The 23,248-nt window shown below is 41.3% G+C and overlaps 1 protein-coding gene across 1 annotated transcript in view; it reads right to left on the bottom strand.

The window, feature by feature from the left end:
• DCC (DCC netrin 1 receptor) overlaps nucleotides 1–13,607 on the bottom strand; it is a 1,185,086-nt gene extending 1,171,479 nt beyond the window's left edge. Inside the window, 1 exon segment of the mRNA XM_036823865.1 lies at nucleotides 13,429–13,607. Coding sequence (XP_036679760.1) covers nucleotides 13,429–13,519 — 91 coding nt within the window. The 5' untranslated portion in view covers nucleotides 13,520–13,607.
• Nucleotides 13,608–23,248: the final 9,641 nt, after the last annotated feature.

Genomic DNA, 23,248 nt, shown 5'->3' with positions numbered 1-23,248 from the left:
GGCTAACAGCATGTTGGCTAAAATACCACGACACTGCTGAAGACCCTTCAGAATTTTCCCCACTCCCATCCCCACCCCAGGTACCTAATTTAGGGTGACCAAACACTCCAGTTTACCTGGGGCTGTCCTACTCTTAACATTGAAAGTCCTGCTTCCTAGGAGACCTCTCAGTCCTGGGCAAACAGGAACAGCTGGTTGCCCCCTAAATGCTGCAGCATCAGGACCAGAGCCATCAAGCTCTCCCACAGGCCTATTCCTCTTTGTATGTCCTACTCCCTCCACCTACGAGTTTGTTCTCCTTCTCTTCCTTTAATTCATTCTTGAAGATTGATTAAATTATCTTCCCTAAGCTATAGGCTATGAAATGCATTTTTTCCCCGAAAGGCGGTTTCACCCTTCTATAAACAGAACTTTATTCTAGAGGGGAAAAAAAAAAAAACCAGCAGCCTTACATAACCTTTCACAAAAGCCCTACTCATTTTCTACCAGGACCTGAAAAGGGCCTACATTTCATGAGTGAAGCAGAAAACTTCTCTCACCAAGAGGAACACTAGTGATTTTTATTCAGATTGATCCAATCTGCACAGCTGAACCCCCCAGGTTCTCTTCTTGTAGAGTCTGATTTGGAGCACTCCAGTTAAAGCTCCTCTCTCTGCCAGGCAGTGCAGAGCAAAAAGCTTCAAAACCTTGCACTGAGCTTTCTGTCTATAAAGCTTTACTCTTCTCCCAAAATCTCAGTTACGCCCCTTCTCCCCCTGCCACAGAGGCCCAGGCAAATGAACATCTGGTCTGTTTTATGCCCTGAAGACCGTTCCCCATCAAAAGATGAGAGTCAGCATGGGGTCACTGGCAGGGTCTCACTTTGAGCACCTGTGAGCTTTTAGCATCAGACCCAAGAGGCAGAGAAGGGAGGGTGAGGATGGACCCAGGGCCCCAGTGTCCCTTTCGAGTGCCTGCCATTTTCCTTGCATCTGAGTATTTTTAAGGAGGAAAGGGGATAGAGGGAGGAGAAAATATGGAACGCAAAGCCGCAGACCCTTTTACAATGTGCCTTCTTCCTTGAGCATTGATAAGAAGGGAAAGGCAGGTGGACTACCCAGAGAGCATTTCAAGTCAAGGGCCTTTAATCTCAAGGAAAAGGAACATGTCATGGTCTCCAAGAAATACATTAGCTGCTAAATTACACACCAGAAGGCTCTTGGATGTTGGTGTAGTTCGCCATTCCAAGACCAGTTCCTGAAGCCAAAGTCCTCCAAAGAAGCTTCAAGCTAAGATTAAACAAGTATGGATGGAGCCTTTTCCCGTTGAGTAGATTTTTACAAAGAAATCGAGCCCAGGGGCACTTCCATCAGTGGGTTTTCAGTCTCCTAGGGCAGTGTTTCTCAGTCACCTGGGATTCTCATTCAGTAAGTCGAGGTCTGGACTCACTTTCTGTTTTCCTAAAAAGATCCTGGGAGATGCAAATGCTTCTGGTCCATGGGCCACACTTTGAATAGCAAGGTCCTAGGACACTGATTCTCAAACTTGGCTACACGTTGGGACAATCCATGGAGGTTTAATAACTATGTGTGCTGGGCCTCATCTCAGAGATTCTGATTCTATTGTACAGGATAGAGCTGGGCATTAATACCTAGCCAAGGTGAGAGTGTCTTCTTCAGAGAGAAGATTCTCGGGACATATTATACCTGGCACTGCATGTTAACCAAGCAAGCACTAGCCTCCAGGTGTTCATGCTAAGTAGATGCTGGACTCAATGGGTCTGCAGGAAATGGATGTGGTTAACCAAACAGGATTTAAAGGAGGAGGTTAATTTGGATGAGGGATACACAGGAGGTACGTCATACAGTGCCAAGTTTGATCAATATTGTACCGTGTCAGGTCTAACCTAGCTGAATCTGTTAGCCTCTGAATCTAGCAAAGGCATGGACCATGGACCACTAAGCCATGACCCACTAAACGAAGCATGGGCTTGATTTCAAAATTGCTGTTAAAGTCTGACATCTTATTTTATTTCTAAGTCTTTAAAATCACTACAACAATGAAATTGAGGAGGGTTCTAGAGTGGCCTGCCCATGCTGTGAAATTGCTATATGCAGACTATTCCAGTATAAATCTAGCCCACAGTAGGATAAATACCTAAACACAGCTAGCCTTTAGAGACATTTAAGGGTCACCATTGGAATGGATATCGTTTATCTAACTGTGGAGTGAGTTTATCTCCAGTTTAGAGATGGAAAGAGAAGTCGATTTTGGTCTCCATTTTACAGATGGGGAAGTCGAGGTCAAGTCCACTAGCTGACAGCTTTCCCTTCCCCCGCCCCCCCAGGTTGTGCCACGTCTCTCATCATAACCCAAGACCACAGGACCATGCAGCCAACTCCTTTGCAACTTGGCAGCAGTGGAGGAAAGGGGATGCAAGCTCAATGGCTTCTAAATGAGCTGTAACTTAAAGCTAGGAGAACACTCATCCATTTTTCTTAAGAAACAGTAATAGAAAGAAAATGTATACAACAGGAGCATCTTGAAAAAATAAGCTGCAAACATTTTTAAATCTTAAGTTCAGTTTCCTTTTTTTAAAAAGTCACCTAGAGTTATCAGGCATACATTTCAAAGGAGGCCACGGGAAAAAGAAATGTCTCCATGCCAATTCTTATTTGATAGAAAGGTAAAGTCCTGTTTCTCTCTGTTCAGTGGAAGTAGCTTTCAAAGTGGAAGTAGCCTGTTACACATGCTCATTAATAATCACTTGCATTCATCTAGCTCTTTACACATTGCAAAGATTTTTTTTCCCCCATGTTACATTGTGTCCACACAACCCCATAGGTATTTCTAAACATGTGGGATAGGTAGGTTCAAAAATTCACACCTGGGGCTTCCCTGGTGGTGCAGTGGTTGAGAATCTGCCTGCCAATGCAGGGGACACGGGTTCGAGCCCTGGTCTGGGAAGATCCCACATGCCGCGGAGCAACTGGGCCCGTGAGCCACAACTACTGAGCCTGCACATCTGGAGCCTGTGCTCCGCAACGAGAGGCCGCGATAATGAGAGGCCCGCACACCGCGATGAAGAGTGGCCCCCACTTGCCACAACTAGAGAAAGCCCTCGCACAGAAACGAAGACCCAACCCAGCCATAAATAAATAAATAAATAAAATAAATATACCCAAAAAAAAGTTAAAAAAAAAAAATTCACACCTAATAGTCAATAAAATCAGGGCAAGGATTACCTACTCAATTTGCTTAAATTTTTAAATGATTGTGCTGAAACTCGAAAAAGGTCTTTGTTGTTAATTCATTTCAATGCATTCAACCAATATTTATTAGTATGAGTAGCTACTATCTTCAAGAGAGGATCCAAGGGTATTCTCCAGCCTCAGCCAAGCCATCATCATGCTTAGTTCTCCTGGATCAGGTTACACTCATCTTCTTTGAATTCACTATGCCTCCACCCACTACGCAGCCTTTGCACTCACCCTTCTCACTAGCATTTTCTCCCCTGCCTCTCCCTAAACATCCCCTCTTTAACCACGTTTACTTATTCTTCGGGTGCCAACCACAACTTTCTCAGGGGAGCCTTCTTTGAGCTGGATCTGAGCTGCTCTCCTATAATTCTTTCTTTCAAAGGCTTATCTCATTCGAAATAATGGACTTATTAACATATTTATTTGCTTAGCATTTCCATCCACTGCATTCAAAGTTCTATCACCACCTTAGCACAATACCTGGCACGCACTCAATAAATAAGGAAAGAAAGGGTCATGGAGGTCTGGGGATGTATGTATAGTAATAGGCTGCCAGATCTGCCACATAAAACTCCATATCCTCATTCTTGCCAAACGTGAGCTTGGTTTAAACATGATTGACAACTTTTTACACTCCTTTCTTTTTGTTTTTCTTTTGTTTTGGTCAATCAATCTATGGATACAACGATGAATGAATTGGCTCTGTCACCCCATCTGGCTAGCATTAATATATTAATGATATAATGCAAAAACATGGTAGTTGATATTTTTCAGAGTCTACCCCGCTTAGTTTGTGCTTCTTCTCTTAATGAGTACTTTGTTCTGCCTTGTAACCCATTTAGCTATGTCTGTGCCTGTCACCTTCTCTTAGTGATAAACTCTTGGAGGGCAGAGACACATTTAAGCCTTTCATTTAATTCTTTGTAACCCACAGTAAATGTTTAGTAACTATTATCTTGAATAAAAGTCTTAATCTTATTTGATCCTTATAATATCTCAATGATTTTGTCAGGCATTGATAGTCCTACCTGAAAAATGAGGACGTAAAATTTGAGAGACAAAATGTGTGTCGGTGAATGACTGTACAATAAGGTAAACGCTATGCTAAATCTGTATTTCCTAATATATGACTTGGGAGAGCTTACTTAGAAGAGCACATTAAATTTGGGGCACTTGATTACCAGAAAGATATAAACAAACTAGAGGGAGTTCAGGTAAGAAAAATAAACATGATTAAGCTTCTGGAGAGGTATGAAGAAAGATTAAATGAACTAAATATTTACAGTCTGGTTAAGTGAGGACTCAGGGGGGAGGCAAGAATGATTTATGGCTAAAATTATCTAACAGGCTTCAGCACAGAAGACACAGAATGCCACTGAGGAGGGCAAACAGGAACCAGGAGCTGGGTGACAGGAGTGACAGGAGGAATATTTAGAACAGGACTATCTAAGATGAATTGTAAGACGAAATTTTAGCAGCAAGAACTGATATGCTGCTGAAAAGTTTCAAGGGAAACAGTGAACAAACCATCCCTGGAGACATCTCAAACCAGAAGGGAAAATAACTAGAAACTGTCCTGCAGGGAACAGCTCTGCCCAGACATTAGACATGAAAAGGAAAGCTTTGCAGATTTTCTCTCTAATTTATATTCTTCTGGGATCCCAAGCGGCTGAGCAAAGATGTGGGAACAATGGATTGAGGACTCCGGGCGCAAGGGGTTTGCTTAAATGTCTCAGCCTTGGCTCACATCTCTAATGAGTCGGCACAGAGGCAACACCCCAGAGAAGCCACTGCTAGCATAGCCAAGGCTTTATTCCATCCAGGGCCCTTCATTAGTCTGTCCCCTGGGAAGGGGTGAAACAATTAGGGACGCCCCCCCCCCCCAAAACTGGGAGGTGTGCGTATGCCCTTGTGCAAGCATGGGTGTTTTTTGAAACCCACAGTCACATATGTAACAATGATCCTGGGCCTGTGTACTATACCATATTGGAAATGTACCCAAGTTCAAGTGCCAGATTAGGATTTTAACTCATACTTGGTATCCAGCATTATAATTCTGTGATTTAGTCATCTTTGACTTCTGTCATATTCAGGGGATTTATAAGGTTCCTCAAATTAAGCCTGGCACCTCAGGATCCAGCTTCCCTGTAAGTGACCTGCTGCATAGACATAATAAATAGGATAAAGCAGGATACTGACATGGCAAGAGTTACTCTAGGTAATCAACAATCCTACAGTGACTAAGGATCTCTCTTCCAGTCTAAAATAAGTGTTCATTCTGGAAAGCTGTTTAGGGAAAGTCTGGGCTAAAGTAAGCATGATACAGTATCAGGCAACAACTTCCTAAAAGTTAGATGACCAACCGCATCTAAACCTAAAAGCAAACGTTGCTTAGTAGGAAAAACAGAATAACTACTAACAGTAATAGTATTGACGCCACAAAGCAAATGGCTGCTCAGTTGGAAAGACAGAATCATAGACGTACCTTGCTGAAATCACAAATGGCCAATACATTTATGGGAAAAAATGTTCAACCTTATTAGCAATCAGGGAAATGCAAATTAAAACCACAGTGAGATGCTAATCCATATCCAGCAGATGAGGGCAAATTAAACATATGACAATACCAAGTACTGGTGGAGACATGGAACAGAGAAGATTGTCCTTTGCTCCTGGTGGGAGTGTCAATGCAAAGTTCAATGCAACTTGTCATTGTCCCCTAAAAGTAAAGATGCCCTTTCTATGACTCAGCAACTCCATCCCTAGACATGCACTCTAGACATGGTGGCAAATTTGTTCCACAGAACATGGTAAGAATGTTCATAGCAGTATTACTGACAATAGCAAAATACTGACTTAACAGAAGTTCAGCAATGGTAGATTGATTAAGTGTGGTTAATTAATATCATGGAATATTATACAGCAGAGAAAATGATTGAAGTGCAGCCATATGCATTCTCACAGATGAATCTCAAATATTTAATGTTTAGTAAAATTACATACCAGAGAAGAATACACACATTATATTTATTTTATATGGTCAAGTACAGGCAAAGCAAAATCATATGTTAAAGATTCAAGCATATGTAGCAAAACTATAAAAAGGCAAGGGACTAATTAATACAAAATTAAGAAAACTGCGGGTGGGTACATGGGTTATCTGTTTCATTAAAATTATTATTGTGATCAATGTTATTATTATTAATTATACCCAACACTATATATATAGTATGCTCATAACTTAAATAAATCATATAATGTTGAAAATAGTAATATAACTAGAAGTTGTCTAGTCCACACCCTCATTTAACAAGGAAAAACATAAAGAAAAGTGGCATCCAAAGTAATAGCAGATTTCAGAAATGCTACAAACCCATTAGTGAAAACCAATTAGCTAGTGAGGGACTCAGGACTTGATTTAGAATATCCTCTTTTACTTTAGACACATCTCAACAAAACACAGTCACCTATTTCTCAGCAAATCAGAAGTAGAAAAGAGAAAAACTTCTCTGAAGAAGTCTTACGACAGGGGGAACTTCCAGCTGGATACAAACAAGTAGATAAATCGCATTCTACAAATCAGTAATAAAAGTCTTAGGAAAACAAAGCAATAGACTGTGGCCATTTAATGGGAAATAAACAGTCCTCCATGAGGCAATATCTTCAGAAATCATCCCTATAAGATCAGATAATATAATAAGTGAGCCACAGTAATGCCTGGGGCTTCTTAAGGACAGGTTAAATTATGTTCTACATACTTAAAATGCAGCTAAGGGAGTGGATAAACATTTTTAAAGGCTTAAAAAATTAGTAAAATCAGGAAATATTGGTGTTTAACAAGGAACTTCAGTACTAAGAACACTAACTTGAGTAAATAACATTTATATTAACCATTTAATTCATTTATTCTCTTATAAAAATGTTAAAGCCAATTTAAGAACATTTAAGATACCAGAGTAATGTTGGTATTGATAAGCTCTCTTATCAGGTCAAGATACACTAATGAGTTGGTATTTTCATTAGATTGCATCATAAAGATTCAGTTAATTCAGTGGAACATTTTTGTCCTAGGTATGCCCAAAAGTAGCCTTCTGGCAAGAACTAGTCTTTAACGGATGAGCAAAAGACAAGAGCAAAATCTCCAAATTGCAATGCGTACCCGTTAAATCGCTCAAAATAATCACAAGTAGTATAAAGGGCCTTCCTCTCTTGAAACCGTGAAATGGCAGAACAAGCAAGAAGTCAGAGAATTTGGATGTGTGAAATTAAGCTAAAGTACCTCACAAAAATAAGAAGTAGGTTATAGGCACTGGGCTCACAGAATTTAGGAAAGAAGAGAAATTTCCTCATCCAGGTCATGTCATAACAATAAACTTTAAAAATATGATCAATAAATATGGGATGATTTATATGTTTTCTGGTTGAACTATTCCCCCAAGAAATGAAAGCTGTGAATAATAAGGTTGTTTCAAACTATTTATAAAAACGCAACATGTACTAGTATAACCATTGGCAAATCACCATCAATAATGAAAAAGAAGAAATATATTCAATCATACACACTATTATGTATTTCTAAACTGTACCATTGATAAGGTCAGGCATTTCTAAACCACCAAAAAAAAAAAAAATTACTTAACAGTTGAGTTAAAGAGGTCTGTTTTTTAAACCTCAGGCTAACATGTGTCAAAGAACTTTAAAACACTATAGTAATTTTGATCATCAATGAGCCAACCTAGATTTCTGTGTGTTAGCCCAGCACTAAAGCAGAGAAATAGAAGGAATCAACCATCTACTGAAGGAGGAAGCAAACTGTGGAATACTAAAAGGCACTGTAATTTACCTTTGTGCTGCAATTACAAAGGTGTGTAATATTCCGCATTTTAGTTTTTGCTGTTACCCACTTGGCATGTGTAACATGTCATTTTATCTTGCACGTTTCAATTGGCCTACAGGGAAAGTAATCTGGACTGTTCATCCTTTTCTTCTTTTTTTTTTAAATTGACAAGTTTAACATTTGCTTTACTTGAGGTCTTGTCTTGAAGGAAAATATCTTAAATGCTTTGGGGTCAGTGCCATGCTACTGATTTTATAATACCCATTAAGAAGTGCTTTGATCTCTGAAAAGTAGTAACTTTGAAGAAAATTAAAGTTCTATTATTCCAAGCAGGTAACATCCTCCTGGAAAAACAAGCAGCATGCTGAGGTTGGCATAATCTACCCTCCCCTGGTGGTCATTTCTACCTCCCATTAATGCTCTATGAGCTCTGAAATTTCAATGATACTGGCTGAGAGGCCACTAGTTAGTCTCCTATAGTAAGAGTACCACTTAGCTGTCTTTAGAATATACAGGTAGTTTAACTTCCCAAAAAAGAAACACTCATGAAAATTTAAAAATTTGTTTTTAAGGCAAATCCCCATGACCTTGCAAAGTGTAGTACAGCATGTTAAATGCATTGCCTGTGGATCAGGACCTTGGATTCACAGTGAGAAAGGTATTCCTGGGTTGTATGAAGGGAGGCAGTGTTGATGTTATACAGAGATTAGAGCTCTAATTCTGTAGAGACAGGCTGGAGAGAAGCAAGCCGGCTGCAGAACATTTCATCGGGCATCATGTTGATATTTAATTCAGTGTGTTTCAATCAAGACTTAGTGAGATCCCAGGCTACAATTCATTAAGGTATAACTGTTGCGACAATTCACGAAACTCTTCAATCCTCCTCTTGAGTATCATAATAAAGAAACAGAGAAAAAAGAAGAAGATTCCACGTTTATGTTTTACGAATTGTAAATGTGCATAGTATTTAACACTCCACTTTAGGGGTTACGGTATGTTTCCAGAACCAAGTGACATTTTATCTTCAGTTAATTAATCAAGTAATCCTTGGCAGGCTTATGTCATTATTCCTTTTACTCGGGCAAAACAAAGGTTTCCCGAGATTTGCGTATACAGTTCATGTAAGAGATTATCATCTGAGGTAGGTTACTCCATCAAAAATTGATCATTTGAGCTAGTAGCTGTGTAACAAATACCAAAATACAGCAATGTGTTCCTAAGTCAGTGCAAGTTTCTGAGCGCAATACAGGCCATATCTTTGGAAAGTGGGAAGATCCATAGCCAGGCCAGAAGAGCTCACTCACCAGTGAAATAGCACACTGGTTTCCAGAAGCATCTTTATGTATTTAGCACTAGCTCAATTCCCCCCCCCCGCCGAAGTCATACATTTGGGGAGGTGGCACGGAGGGTGAAAATGCTCTCTTCCTTGTATATGATTGGCTTTTAATATAAGCAAATGCCAGAAACAACTGCATCCTTTCCTCATAGAATTACTTTGTTTGGTAGAAGTATGAGGAAAAAGAAATTTCACAAGCAAAGTTTCAGACGGCAAATTTTCCGAAGAAAAAGTAAGAATATGTGCTTTAAATTGTAATCTTGGGGCCCAGTCTTCCATGGAAAGAAATATTCTGTTCAGAAATTCAGCACTACCTACGTACATGAAGCATCACCTAAAGATAAAAAGTGTTTTCGTTGAGAAGTTAAGATTGAAAATAGAGCTTGTTTCCAAAGGAGAAAGATAGTACTAGATGACCCCACTACATACAGCAGGAAACATTCTAGGAGCAAATCATATGCATTTGAAGAATTTCAAACTATTGAACGAAAGAAGAAATGTAAGCCAGAGAGGAAGAAGTCTTTCCTCTCATAAAAGATGCTTTTGAGGATAACTAGAGTGCTAGAATTCCCTTGGAAGATGCAGTGTCATCTTTTCCCTCTCCAGAAACAAGTAAAAATATCCCCTTCCACCTAAAAATCACCTCCTCAAATCTCATCAAGCTCCCCATTGGCTGAGAAAATCGTACTACAGCCTGTAAATATCCTGTACTCCGGGAGAAACTTCCAGCAGGGCTCATTGAAGAATTCAGATAGGATTAAAGCTCTTCCTCTTCAGTGAAAACAATAAGGAAGTTTGCTAAAAGGTTAACTTGCCCAAGAATAAATGTAAGTCATACACACTGGGAAGTTATAAATCTCTCCCCAGAAAAAAAAAAAAAAATGCCTATGAGCAGCTCAAGCCAGCCCAGCTCTTAAGAACATTAAAGCAAATGCACTAAGCCTAATATATGCACATATAACACATGTGGTGGCTGTTTCACATGCTTCATAACTCAGAGGGCAAGGCTGCTGTGTGGGAAATGGATGCTGTGACAGGTCCCTGGTGATTTATACCGCAGCACTCACAGAGGAGTGGACAGCCGGTCTGCCCAGGAGCCCTCAGGTCCTGCCATGCTCCACTCAACAGCAAAGCCAGATCTGGGGCATCGGATCTGCTTTGGTTGCGGGGGATGAGAAAGATGTGGATAGGGGAGGTAGCAAGCCTCATCTCACCATGTCCTGACGACATAAACGCGCACTGATGTTTTTAATCGAACGTAACCCAAACATATATATGAAGAATCAATTAAAATTAACATGTATACTTGCGATTGCATTCATTACCATCGAAAATTTTCATCTCTTCTGAGATGCCAGGACTCTACTTAGTGCCTTTGCTTGCTCAAGTCAAATATATAAGAAGACAGCATCTTACAAAAGCCAACTAAAAAGCCACTAGCCGCCTCCTCCAGCTTCACTTCCCCATCTTACGCCAACACTGTCCAGGGATGCCCTTTGTTATGTCCTAATGATTTCACAAAAATCTACAGCAGTTTCAGACTTTATCTAGGAAGTGGGAAAATAGCCAGTGCTATTGTACTTGTCTCCATAATCCTTTGTCACCAATCAACAAAGTCTTTAAAAACATCCTGCTGAATGGGAATTTCACTGCCGGTAAACTAGACACTTGGCCTTATTAAGGGCACCTCCTACTGGTCCTCTCATAGAGTGAACTGTGCTTTCCTCATCATCAATTCCCTGCCATGTCCCTGAAGAGGGGAAATTGCTACTAAGAGAAAGAGGAGAAACAGATTAAGGAGCAAAGATCAGAGTGATCTGAATTAGCAATATCTCAAAACTGCACCATCCACTTTCCTGGGACTGGCGCAAACTACATCACATTTGCAAATAACACAAGTGGATTTAGAAGTATAGAGGAGCTTAAAGATTTAGACCCACAAGCCTATCCACAGGCATTTCCCTTGTATACGTATCTTTTTGTCTGCCTTTTCAATCATAGACTTGTCCGTTGAGGAGTTAATTAAAATAAAGTAATATACGGTCCTAACTTTCTAGACAAGAAACTTAAATAAGTGGGAAGGGGGATACTTAATTAATTTAGATATTAGTAAAACATATGTAAATCCATCTCCATTCATTTATCCGCACCCTTCGCCAAAGACAGTTGGGAAACGGCTTTAAAATATTTTAGTGTAACTGACAAAAGGTCATTGCCCAGTTCTGCACACCTTCCTTGTCTAATGCAATATTTTCAGCCCACGCATTTCAGGCCTGGCTCCACAGACTTTCTACCCAGCGAGGATGCCCCGCTGAACTTGCCCTCTCTCCTCCTTGGCCTTCCACCAAACTGCCCGAGAGCACAAGTCAATCTGTGCGGAAGGAGGGTGCGCCTTCTTTTAAAGACACCTTTCGTTACTGCTTTACTGCAGGGATAGTCCCCCGCCCACCTTCTGGGAGTAATTGCTGAGGACAAAGCTCCGGGAGAGAGAAGCCCGGAGGAGGAGACCAGCCTGAGACGGAGGGAGGGAGCACGGGCTGCTGGGGGAGCGAATGCTGATACGCGTGCACCGCGCCGGAACACACACACACACACACACACACACACACACACACACACACACACCCCTCTCGCTGGCTCGTGCCCGCTCGCTCTGTCAGGTCAAAGGAAGGTGAAGGGTCGGGTCGCTGTGGATGCGCAGATCCCTGCTCCTGTTCGGCCACGTCAAAAATTTGGGGAGCCTCGCGCTTGAGTGTCTGAATCCCTAGCCACCCGAGAGGCACATTCTCCGCTGGCGCTCGCAACCCTGGACCGCGCAGCACTTCGCAGCAACAAGAAAGCCGGAGCCTCAGGCTCCCGAGAGGCTGGGGGCTGGGGGCTCGGACGCGGTTTACATTCTGCTCCCTGTTCATTTCCAAGCCACATGTTGGGGTGTTCCCACCCAACGCCTGGCCCCTGCCAGAGGCTCCTTTTCTCTGGGATTTGGGGAAAGGTCATTTCCGAAGGGATTTGAATGCTCTCCCCTTCTTCCCCGCCGGGCCCACTCCCTATACCCTAGTGTCCATCTACACTTGTGGCGAGGCCGGCAAAACCAGTAGACTGTTATAATGAATCATTTTGTTCTTTTTTAAATTATTCTTCTTCTTCTGGCCGTCGAAACCTCCAGCTCCATATTCGCAGACTGCCGCAGCCCTGAGCACCCCTCTGACCCCTCTTTTTCCTGCTCTAACCCAATCCAGTACCCAAACAGTTTTGCCATTTTTTAATTAGGAACTGCGCTTGCCAAGTACCAGGGCCAGGGGGCTGGTTCCCCAGAATAGCAATCATTTGGAGTTTGGAAATGTCCTGGAGACTTAGCTTGACAGCTGCATTCACTGTTAAAAAATAAAATAAAACAAAACACGCCTCCTTCCTCCTGGCAACTCTGCAGCCTCCTTCGGCCCCACCGTCCCCTCCTCCAAAGTACCAAAACACATTAGCGTCCCTTTCTCGAATTCTCAATCAGCAAGTCTAAAAATCCAAACCAGAGATGCGTCACATACAAACGACTCAGCCCCACCATCTACATTCCGCACAGACTCCCTCAAAGCCCCCCTGGAGGACCTCCTCCACTTGGCCCTGTGGCCCCAATTCCCCTCCTCCGCAGCTTTGCGAGGCTTTAAGGATCCAACCCAGTTCCTTTCAAGACATCCCCATCACCTGCTTCCTCCCTGCCCCAGCCCGCCAGCTCTCCAAACCAATGCAAGTATTTGCAAAAGCAAAGATGTGAGAAGCACCAGATTTGTTAAAAAGCCAAGGGGCGCCCCTTTCCCCAGCTGCCAACATCCTCTACCCCCAGGGAAAAAAAGTCTTCCCATCTTTTATCATCGGTGAGGAAATGGGGGACAGAGGGAGCGCTGAACATCTTGCCCTTTCTCCCTCTACCCCAATTCTACTACTCGCCAAAGGAGATGAGGAGAAGGAAAGGGGGGGTGGGGGGGGCGGGTGCGAAGAGAAGAAAGGAAAGAACCTCTTACCGGTGACTTGGAGACGTGCGCTGAGCAGGGTAGCTCCGAAGAGTACAAAAGCCAGCTTGGGTACCCAAACACATCCAAGACTATTCTCCATATTTCAGCCAACACCTTCGGGGCCGGGGGTCCTGGGCAGCCGCAACACTCACACACATGCACTCACATACGCATGCACACATGCACACACACGCGCCGAGCCCCTTCGGCTTCCTCCTCCTCCTCCTCCTCCTCCTCGTCCTCTTCCTCCACCTCTTTCTCCACCTCCCCTGCGCCTCTTCTGCCTCCGAAGCCTTTTTCCTCGTCCACTGACAGAATCAGAAGCAAAAAGGGGCAGCAAAAAGTTCCATTCGGTCCAAGAGATCTCGAGCCCCGGTAAAACCTCGGAAAACTAACTCAAGGAAACAGAGGGAACAAGAGGAGGGAAAACAGCTCTCCACGGGGCTTGCGAAACATCAATAAACAGAATATCCAGGAGGGACCAAGAGGAGACAGAAAGCAATCCTGTGGTTGGGCTGTGCATCAAAAGATTGAGGCTGGGTAAAGTTGAAGAGAAAAATCCGTGCGCAAAACCTGGGGATGCTGTTTGGTTTTCCTCCAAGAGCCGAGGGGGACCTGGGGAGGAGAGGCAGGGCGCTGCGGGGTGGAGCGCTCTCACTTGTTACTGGGGTGTCCGCCAGTGGTGTGTGAGCTGGGAGTTGGAGCCGTACTATCCATTGATCCGGAGAAGTGGAGGGCTGGAAGGGAAAATGTGGAGACCGGAGGAAAACGAACTGGATCAGGCAAAGATTCCACGGGAAAGGAGGTGGGGGCAGAGAGATGCCGGCGAAGAAAAAAAGAGCGGTCGGGGGAGGCTTCCAGCAGCTGCATTCGCCTGGTCTACATATCAATGAGCAGGGATGCCCTCTGTGGGCAAAGCGTGGGAAGTCACTTTTGTCAATGGATCTGGCAAATACTGTAAGTGTCTGGGGGGTTTGCTGCCATTTCTTTTGACACTCAATCTTAGGGAATTTATTTTTGACTGTAAAATTGAGGCGGGTATTTAGGCTGGGTCAGATGGGTGGGGTGTTTCCTTCCTTCTCTGCCTTCAGCATTACTGAATTTTTCATCTGGAAGAATCACTTAATCCAACTCCTTCTAGGACAGGTGGGAAACTGAGGTCCAGAAACACAAGGGACAAATACAGACTGCTATTTCCTGACATAACAGCCAGGGTCCTCTTTTTGTAGGATGTCTTATTTCACCTGTGTTCTCTCTTCTCTAGACAGGATTCAGTGCTTTATTCAACCAATTTTAAAGCATTTACCATGCTCCAGGTACCCTGTTAGCTTCCAGGAAATATAAATGTGAAGTTTAATAAGACTCAGATTCTGTCCTCCAGGGGTTGGTGATCTGCTGGGAGAGAGGCGTAAATAGATAATTATAAAATATCTTAATAAATATGATGGTCTGTGTAATGAGGAGGTGCTCTGGGAGTACAAGAGAGGGACTTCCCCAGTCCCCGAGACATGAAATGAAGCAAACACACACAGGAGGAAATTCAGGAAGGGTGCACAGTGGAACCCTTTCAGGAAACTGCTTTAAGCTGACTTTCCTTGCACATCTTATCTCTACTGCAGGACCTCAAGCTCCTTTGAGAAGAGGGATTGTATGTCATTCACCTTTGAACCCCTCACAGATCTAGCAAAAGACTCGGAATACTGCACATGTCAATAGATTTTTGCTGAATAAGTGAACTTACAAAGGAGTGAACTTGGCCACAAAGGACAAAAAAAAGAAATGCCACTCTGGTAAAAAGTTCTGTCTTTTACGGAGCTGTTCAGCTGTAGGTTCTCTCCATTCCCCACTGCATTACATTGTCTATTCACTCTTTCTCTCTCTTCCCCAAACTTTCTTATCACCATCTCACACTCATTAGTTTATGAGAGGAGAAAATGTGGCTACCTATTCAAAAGAAGGGGGAAAGCATGAAAAATACAGGATACAATCATCATCAGGAAAAGTCCCATGATACTAGAACTTGACAACAGTGTTTCTAGATCATTAGCCATGTCCATCCCTTTCTGTCTTGAAAAAGTTAAGATAAGAAGAACCTGTGACATATAGACACTACCAAATGTAAAATAGATAGCTACTGGGAAGCAGCCGAATAGCACAGGGAGATCAGTTCGGTGCTTTGTGACCACCTAGAGGGGTAGGATAGGGAGGGTGGGAGGGAGCCGCAAGAGGGAGGAAATATGGGGATATATGTATATGTATAGATGATTCACTTTGTTATATAGCAGAAACTAACATACCATTGTAAAGCAATTATACTCCAATAAAGATGTTAAAAAAATAGTTTAAAAAAGACACTTGGCAAAATTTGAATATGGGTGGTATATTAAATAATAGTACTCTAAGATATTAAAATTCCTCTATTTTATATTTGCATTGTATATAAAATAACATCCTGTTGTTTTAGAAGATAAACATACTGAAACACTTAGGGGTAGACATTTATGATACCTTTAATTTACTCTAAAATTGTTCAGCAAAAATATGTATACACACATTCATACACACACACAAAGTAAATGTGACAAAAGTGAACAATTGGTGAATGTAAGTGAAGAGAATAAGTTTATTAAGCATTCTTGCAGCTTTTCAATTCTTTTGTAATTTTTTAAATTAAAAGTTCAAAGAAAGATTGAAAGGAAAAAAAAAAAAGGACCTGTGATTTCCAGATCAAACCTCCAGAAATAATTTAGATGGATGGGTCCTTTAGAATGGAATGGAAGTCTTTGGTGATCTCCAAATTTCTCAAAATACTCAAAGCTTCCCTTAGCTGAGGATGAGGTAACTGGAGATACAGGTTCAGGGTCTAGAACAAGGATCCTTAACTGGGTCCATGGACTCTTCCTAGAAGGTCCCTGCTGACAAGTTTCAGGGATTTCATGAGTAACCTGAAATTTTATGAAAAATGATTGACTTCTGTGCTCATGATCTTTTTTCCTTAGGAGGGAATATTTAGCTTTCATTAGATGCACAAAATGAATTCAAGCATGCCCTCTGCCAAAACGATGGAAAGAACCACTGGTTTACAAAGTGTGGTACAAGGAAAGAGTTGAAATCTCTTCTGAGAGAGTGATGAAGTCCTCTATTCTCTTCATCAGTAAAAGAATGTCCACAAAGAGTGGGAGGGTAGGAACCAAAAAATGGTCCAAGGTGTTCAAATCCCTTTAAATGGACACTGCTCAGTCTAACAGAACAAATAGTGATTAAGTTACTCTTCGCTATGGTCCTTGACTCATGTACCCTGAGTCATTGAGGTCATCTGCCCACCAACCAATGAGCTTCCAAAAAGATCATCAAATTCTCATCCTCTTAGATACTTAGTTGGTTTCACAACTAGCTTCTGACAGTTGCTTGTACTCACTTGCCCAATATGCCCTCTTTTTTTTCTTACAGATGACTCCAGCTTGATTTTGGTACCTTTTCTTGGAAACAGCTTCAATATTTTCTGATTCACAGCATGGCCATTTATACTTGGGAAATATAGCACCTCCTTACTGCTCCTCTCAGAGGTGTGAGGCCCGCTTACAACCTAGCCTCCTTATCAGGAAAAAAGGAAACCAAAAGATCAAAGAGTAAGAGAAGAGGAATGGGAGCCACAGGTAATAGTTTAGTGTAATGAATCCTCTTCATATAGTCTTTATGACATTTGGTGCTGAGAGTCCGCTTCTGGGGTTTAATCTGGTAATAAAATACATAGGTAGACAGATACACTTTTGTGCTCTTAAGGGAGATTAATCAGTACCTATATTTCTCCAAAACACATGTACCCTAAGTTATGTGTGCGTTTGGGAAGGGGGGCATCTGGAACACCGATTTTCTGAGATTAGCCCAAGAGGATGAGTCAGATTAAAAATATGCAATTCCTTTTAGGACCCCCATTATGGAACTGCATTTCTTGTCCTACCTTACTTCAGAAAATTAATGAACTTAGACTATTTCTATTCTTCTCCCTATATCATGACCTGACTTTAAAGACACTTTCTATAACATGCCCTAGAAATTTACTTGCCAAAACAATATCATCTAGTCCAATGGCACATGTTAGGCTATGAATCTGACTATACTACAAGTCAAATCATGTGACCATGACAATGTAATAATTCACCATTTAGTCACTTATTTAAGAACACCAATTATTATATTAGACATTTTGGGCTATGTAATATCTATATAGAATATACAACTATCAATAAGACATGGTCATTGCCCTTGGCTAATTTACAGTCATGGGGTGAAGGGATGTATTTTAGTTGACATTTGTTGGTTATTTTGGTTTTTGTTTGTTTTCGTTTTTGCTCGGAATCCATCCTTCCTTATTTTGGTAACCACTCCCACATTTTGCTACTACTCTTCCACACTACCAACTACAAAGTTGAAGAAGTGGATCCTGAGTCCCTTTAGTCTTGCAGAGGAGACTATCTTTCTGATCAAGATGATAAAAATCAGAGCTGAGCCCATCAGCCAGTCAGAGCAAAGGAGCCATTTCTGAGGCTTAAAGGAATGAGAAGCTCTCTGTCTCTCCTGGGGGTACTGCTAGGAGAAACCTTTCTTCCCTCTAGATCGTGAAAATATATGAGCTTAAATTGTTAGAGAAACACAAATCAAAACTACAATGAGGTGCCACCTTACACTGGTCAGAATGACCATCATTAAAAAGTCTACAAATAACAAATGCTGGAGAGGGTGTGGAGAAAAGGAAACCCTCTTACACTGTTGGTGGGAATGTAAATTAGTGCAGCCACTATGGAGAACAACATGGAGATTCCTTAAAAAACTAAAAATAGAGCTACCATATGATCCTGAAATCCCAATCCTGGGCATATATCAAGACAAAACTATAATTTGAAAAGATGCATGCACCCCAGTGTTCATAGCAGCACTATTTACAATAGCCAAGACATGGAAGCAATCTAAATGTCCACAGACAAATGAATGGATAAAGAAGATGTGATACATATATGCACAATGGGATACTACTCAGCCATTAAAAAAGAATGAAATAATGCCATTTGCAGCAACATGGAAGGACCTAGAGATTATCATACTAAGTGAAGTAAGTCAGAAAGATAAAGACAAATATCATATGATAATATCACTTATATATGGAATCTAAAATATGGCACAAATGAATTTATTTACGAAACAGAAACAGACTCACAGACATAGAAAATAAACTTATGGTTAACAAAGGGGAAAGGGAGTGGGGGAGGGATAAATTAGGAGTTTGGGATTAGCAGATACATAATATATAATATATATAGATAAAATGGATAAACAACAAGGTCCTACTATATAGCACAGGGAACTAGATTCAATATCCTGTAATAAACCATAATGGAAAAGAATATAAAAAATAATATGTATATATATGTATAACTGAAACACTTTGCTGTACGCCAGAAACTAACACAACACTGTAAATCAACTATATTTCAATAAAAAATATACATATATATATGAGCTTTAATAGAGGTACTAATTTAGGAGAAATCTTGGCACTTCCATCAGATCCCTATGAGGAACCTGTGGTAGATGGAACAATTTCCCTCCTCTCTCCTCCAAAGATACCCACATCCTAATCCCTGGAACCTGTGAATATGTTACCTTACATGGAAAAATGGGTTTTCAGATGTGACAAAATTAAGGATCATGAGTCGGAGAGATTATCCTGGATTATCCCAGTGAACCCAATGTATCACAAGGGTTCTGAGAAAATGGAAGAGGGAGGCATAAAATCATAGAGAAGGAGATGTGATGAGGAAAGCAGGTGGTCAGGGCAGAGTGATGCCATTACTAGAAGGGATCATGGGCCAAGGAATGTGGCCTCTGAAAGATGAAGAAGCCAAAAACCAGACTCTCCCCTGGATCCTGCAGAAGGAATAAAGCTCTACCGACACCTTGATTTTAGCCCTGTAAAACTGTACATACACACATACACACACACACACACACACACACACACACACACAAACACATGGCAAATTTAGTGGCTTAAGCAACACAAATGTATCCTCTTACAGCATAGAGGTCTGCCTGGAATGCAAGTAGCCCCAGCTGGAAAAAGTAAGAAAGGGATTCTCCCCAAGAACCTCCAAGAAGATTACAACCCTCTGGATACCTTAATTGTACCAGTGTAAGACCATTCACAGAATTTTGACCTCCAGAACCATAAGATAAGAAATGTGTGTTGTTTTAAGAAACTAATTGTGTAGTGACTTGTTAGAGCAGCAATAGAAAATAATACAGAAAATGAGAATGAAGCTGAAACTGTCAAATTAGAGGGAAAAGCTGGAAAGAAAGTGAATTCTTGGTAATACTGGAATAAGTCATTTTGTGTGAAGCCGGCCTGGACTTTGGATTTCTCAGTTACAGGAGACAATTAATTCTTTTATTATTTAATTCAGGTTAAGGAGGATGTCTACCTTTTATAACATAAAGAATCCTAACTAAACCAATTAAAAACAGTTGCTCTTTATTAAGTACATTCTCCTACCATGAAATTTATGGGTTTTATTCGGTTTCAGCTTTGCAACTAATTTTTGACTGGCAGAGGTAGAGACCATCAGAAGTCTAACTCCAGGTGTGTGATGATATGAACAATGAAAAGAAGGTTTTGTTGTTATTATTAATCAGCAAACCTTTCTCAACACTCACTGTATAGATAACTTAGTGGTTAAAAGGAAGGACAAGAAAGAGTTCTTGCTTTCAAGCAACGTTCTATCTAAACAAAGAAGTTAGACATATTTTGTGGCCTAGAATTTAAAACTTTATGCATGTAATAGCAAAAAAAAAATGCTGCAGTAATTTAGATGAAGGGGGAAATGAGGTGGTCAGAGATAACTTCTTCGAAGTAATAGGACTCCAATGGGACTATTAACCAAACAAAGGATTTGAGGAGATTATGGATGTGTAAAGTTCTGGAACTGAAATTAAATCAGCCTGATAGGAGAAGATAATTTGAGTAGGGGCACAGTAGGAGAAGAATCCCTAATAAGGACAGAGCCCTAGAGGGCTAATGAGCTAAAAATACCCAGAATTTCTGGTTTCAGATATTTTCTAAAGTGCAAAAATTACTTGCAAAAAGACATGGCTGGGTCACTTTTTCTAATCTTTAAAGAATAGGAGAGGAAATAGCCAAGTTTCCTTGATTTACATGAAAGTGAGCTGGAAATCAGTTCCAGGCAGGAGACAACAATTAATGATTAAATATATGATCTATAAATACTTAGGAAAGGATGTAAGATCACTAGGACCCAACATGGGTTCACTTAGAATAAATTATTACAGATTGAAGCAGCTGGAAAATGTCACAGACAAATCATACCTGGATTGCAGTGAGGGCTTTTACCACGTACTCATGACGTTGTTGTCAAATCCCTAAGTTAAAATCTGACCTAAACAATAATACGGTGTGGTAAATCCATAGTAACTATTACCGAGGTGTTGTATTATTTGGTCAATGCTAATTCATGCCCATTTTGGAGGCTGTTGTCCGGTAACTTACCATAGGGCTCTGCTTCCCTTTGCCCCCATAGCAAATGTTTTTAATTGATACTTGGGATAGAAATATTAACGTGCTTAACAAATTAACTGGTGACATAAAACTGGAAGGAATAACTAATATACTTGTGGACGAATTTAAAATTCAAAATGATCTCAGCAGGATAAGACAATGAAATTCTTCTAAAATATGAAAATGAAAAAGAATACTCGTAAAGGATTGTACTCCAACTCCACCCCCCCCAAAAAAAAAAAATCCAATTCCATAAATAAAGAATTGGAAAGAAGGGATTTGATTTCAACTGAGTGGGAAAAAAAAAGAGCATCTCAATTGACGGTAAGCTTGTTAGGAAAAAACTGTATGATGCATTCATTGAAAAATCAAGTGTCATATGACACCACATTAGACACAATGGCATACCCAAGGTAGGGGGGTTAAGTACCACTCTGCTCTGCGCCCAACAGTACACCCAGGGGGGTTCCCTGTTCAGAGGCAGCTTTAATCCAAAGTCGTATGCCCTCCCTCTTTACTTTTTAAATTACTTCTTCCTTTATCCTATAAATGTGGGCACTTCCCACTGAGTTTAGAATTAAAGTTAGTATGAGTCCCAATAAGTACATATATTTATATATTTAACATTGTATTAATCCACATTAATTTTACATTAATAGAATGTATTACTGTAATAATATAATATTTGATATATATTTAATAATTTGGAAACTATTACAAGTGGTTAAAGTCCAAATAGACTTTATATAGCCTGAATAGAAAAACAAAACAAACGGCATTTTATGGTCATGTCAGGGGAATAAGAATGTGTGCCGGGGTTTCCCTGGTGGTGCAGTGGTTGAGAATCTGCCTGCCAATGCAGGGAACACGGGTTCGAGCCCTGGTCTGGGAAGATCCCACATGCCGTGGAGCAACTGGGCCCGTGAGCCACAACTACTGAGCCTGCGCGTCTGGAGCCTGTGCTCCACAAAAAGAGAGGCCGCGACAGTGAGAGGTCCGCGCACCGCGATGAAAAGTGGCCCCCACTCGCTGCAACTAGAGAAAGCCGTTGCACAGAAACGAAGACCCAACACAGCCAAAAATAAATTAATTAAAAAAAAAAAAAAAAAAAAAAGAATGTGTGCCTTTCTGGGAAGAGGCTGGATTTCACGTGGATGGGAAGAGGAGCACGCAGCCATCACTTATATGCCTATTATGTGCCAGGCTTTAGTCCAGGCACTTTAAATGTTATCTCACTTAATCCTCGTAAGAACCTTGTGATGTACTGCTCTTCCCATTCACAGATGAGGAGCCGAAAACTACGCAAGTTAAAACTGGCAGCCCAACATCACACAGTTAATAAGTATAAGAGCTCAAACTGGAGTGGGCCCTACCCTGAGGACACCCAGGCCCCCTGCGCTGGGTGTGCTGCCTCCCAGCTGTGTACCAGGAAGTAAGGCCCGCCATAACAGCCAGCTCCTTAGAGAGCACCGTTTCTTCTCTGTAGAGAACAAGGCCTTCCTTGGGTATGGGTTGTATCTTTGGCTATCTCATGTATTGTAAAAATCCTAGCTAAATAACTCAAGAAGACAGTGCCCGGAACAAGTTCTGGTAATGCTGTGCTATGGGAAGTGATGAGGGAATTCACCCTCGGCTCTGGGAGACGTTGGCTCAAAACGCTCTATGGCAAACTTCTCCAAATGGCTGTGACGTCTGAACATTACAAACTGGGATGCATGTTCTTCACATCCTCCCGACCAATAGTCTCCAGCCCCTAGATGGCTGCCCACAGGGAGGGCATAGCTGGTTCCACCTCAATCATCTCTTCGACAAGGTATCTTCGGGAACATGGGTAGTTTTTCCTATAATAGCCCATGGCAATGGAGGAAAAAGCCTTAACGATCTCCAAAATGGGAAAGGAACTTTCCATCTCAGAAAAGAGCAAAAGCAAGTTCTTTTGCAAGTAGAAAAGTGTCATTTTTGCCATTGAATACTCTTGAAAATTGGTACTTTGGTACAACTCTATTCCCCCGAACTGAGGGAATTCTCCTTCTGAGGCTGGTAAAATGGCTGCAGAAATAGCCTATTTGTTGCTACAGTGGTGTGCTACAGAGGTTTAATTGAATAATTTCCTGTTTCTACTTCCACCATGTGAAGTATTGCAGAAGGACCAACTGCTGGCCTTGATCCATGAGAAAACCTGTGGTGTCTCTTCTTATGCAATGTGGGCTCTCTCAAGTACCCAGAACTGAGAGCTCTTAAGAAAAAGGAGAAGGAGAC

The sequence above is a fragment of the Balaenoptera musculus genome, chromosome 14 (genome assembly GCF_009873245.2).
Source record: "Balaenoptera musculus isolate JJ_BM4_2016_0621 chromosome 14, mBalMus1.pri.v3, whole genome shotgun sequence".
Classification (NCBI taxonomy): Eukaryota; Metazoa; Chordata; class Mammalia; order Artiodactyla; family Balaenopteridae; genus Balaenoptera; species Balaenoptera musculus.
This window is presented reverse-complemented; position numbering and strand designations above follow the sequence as displayed.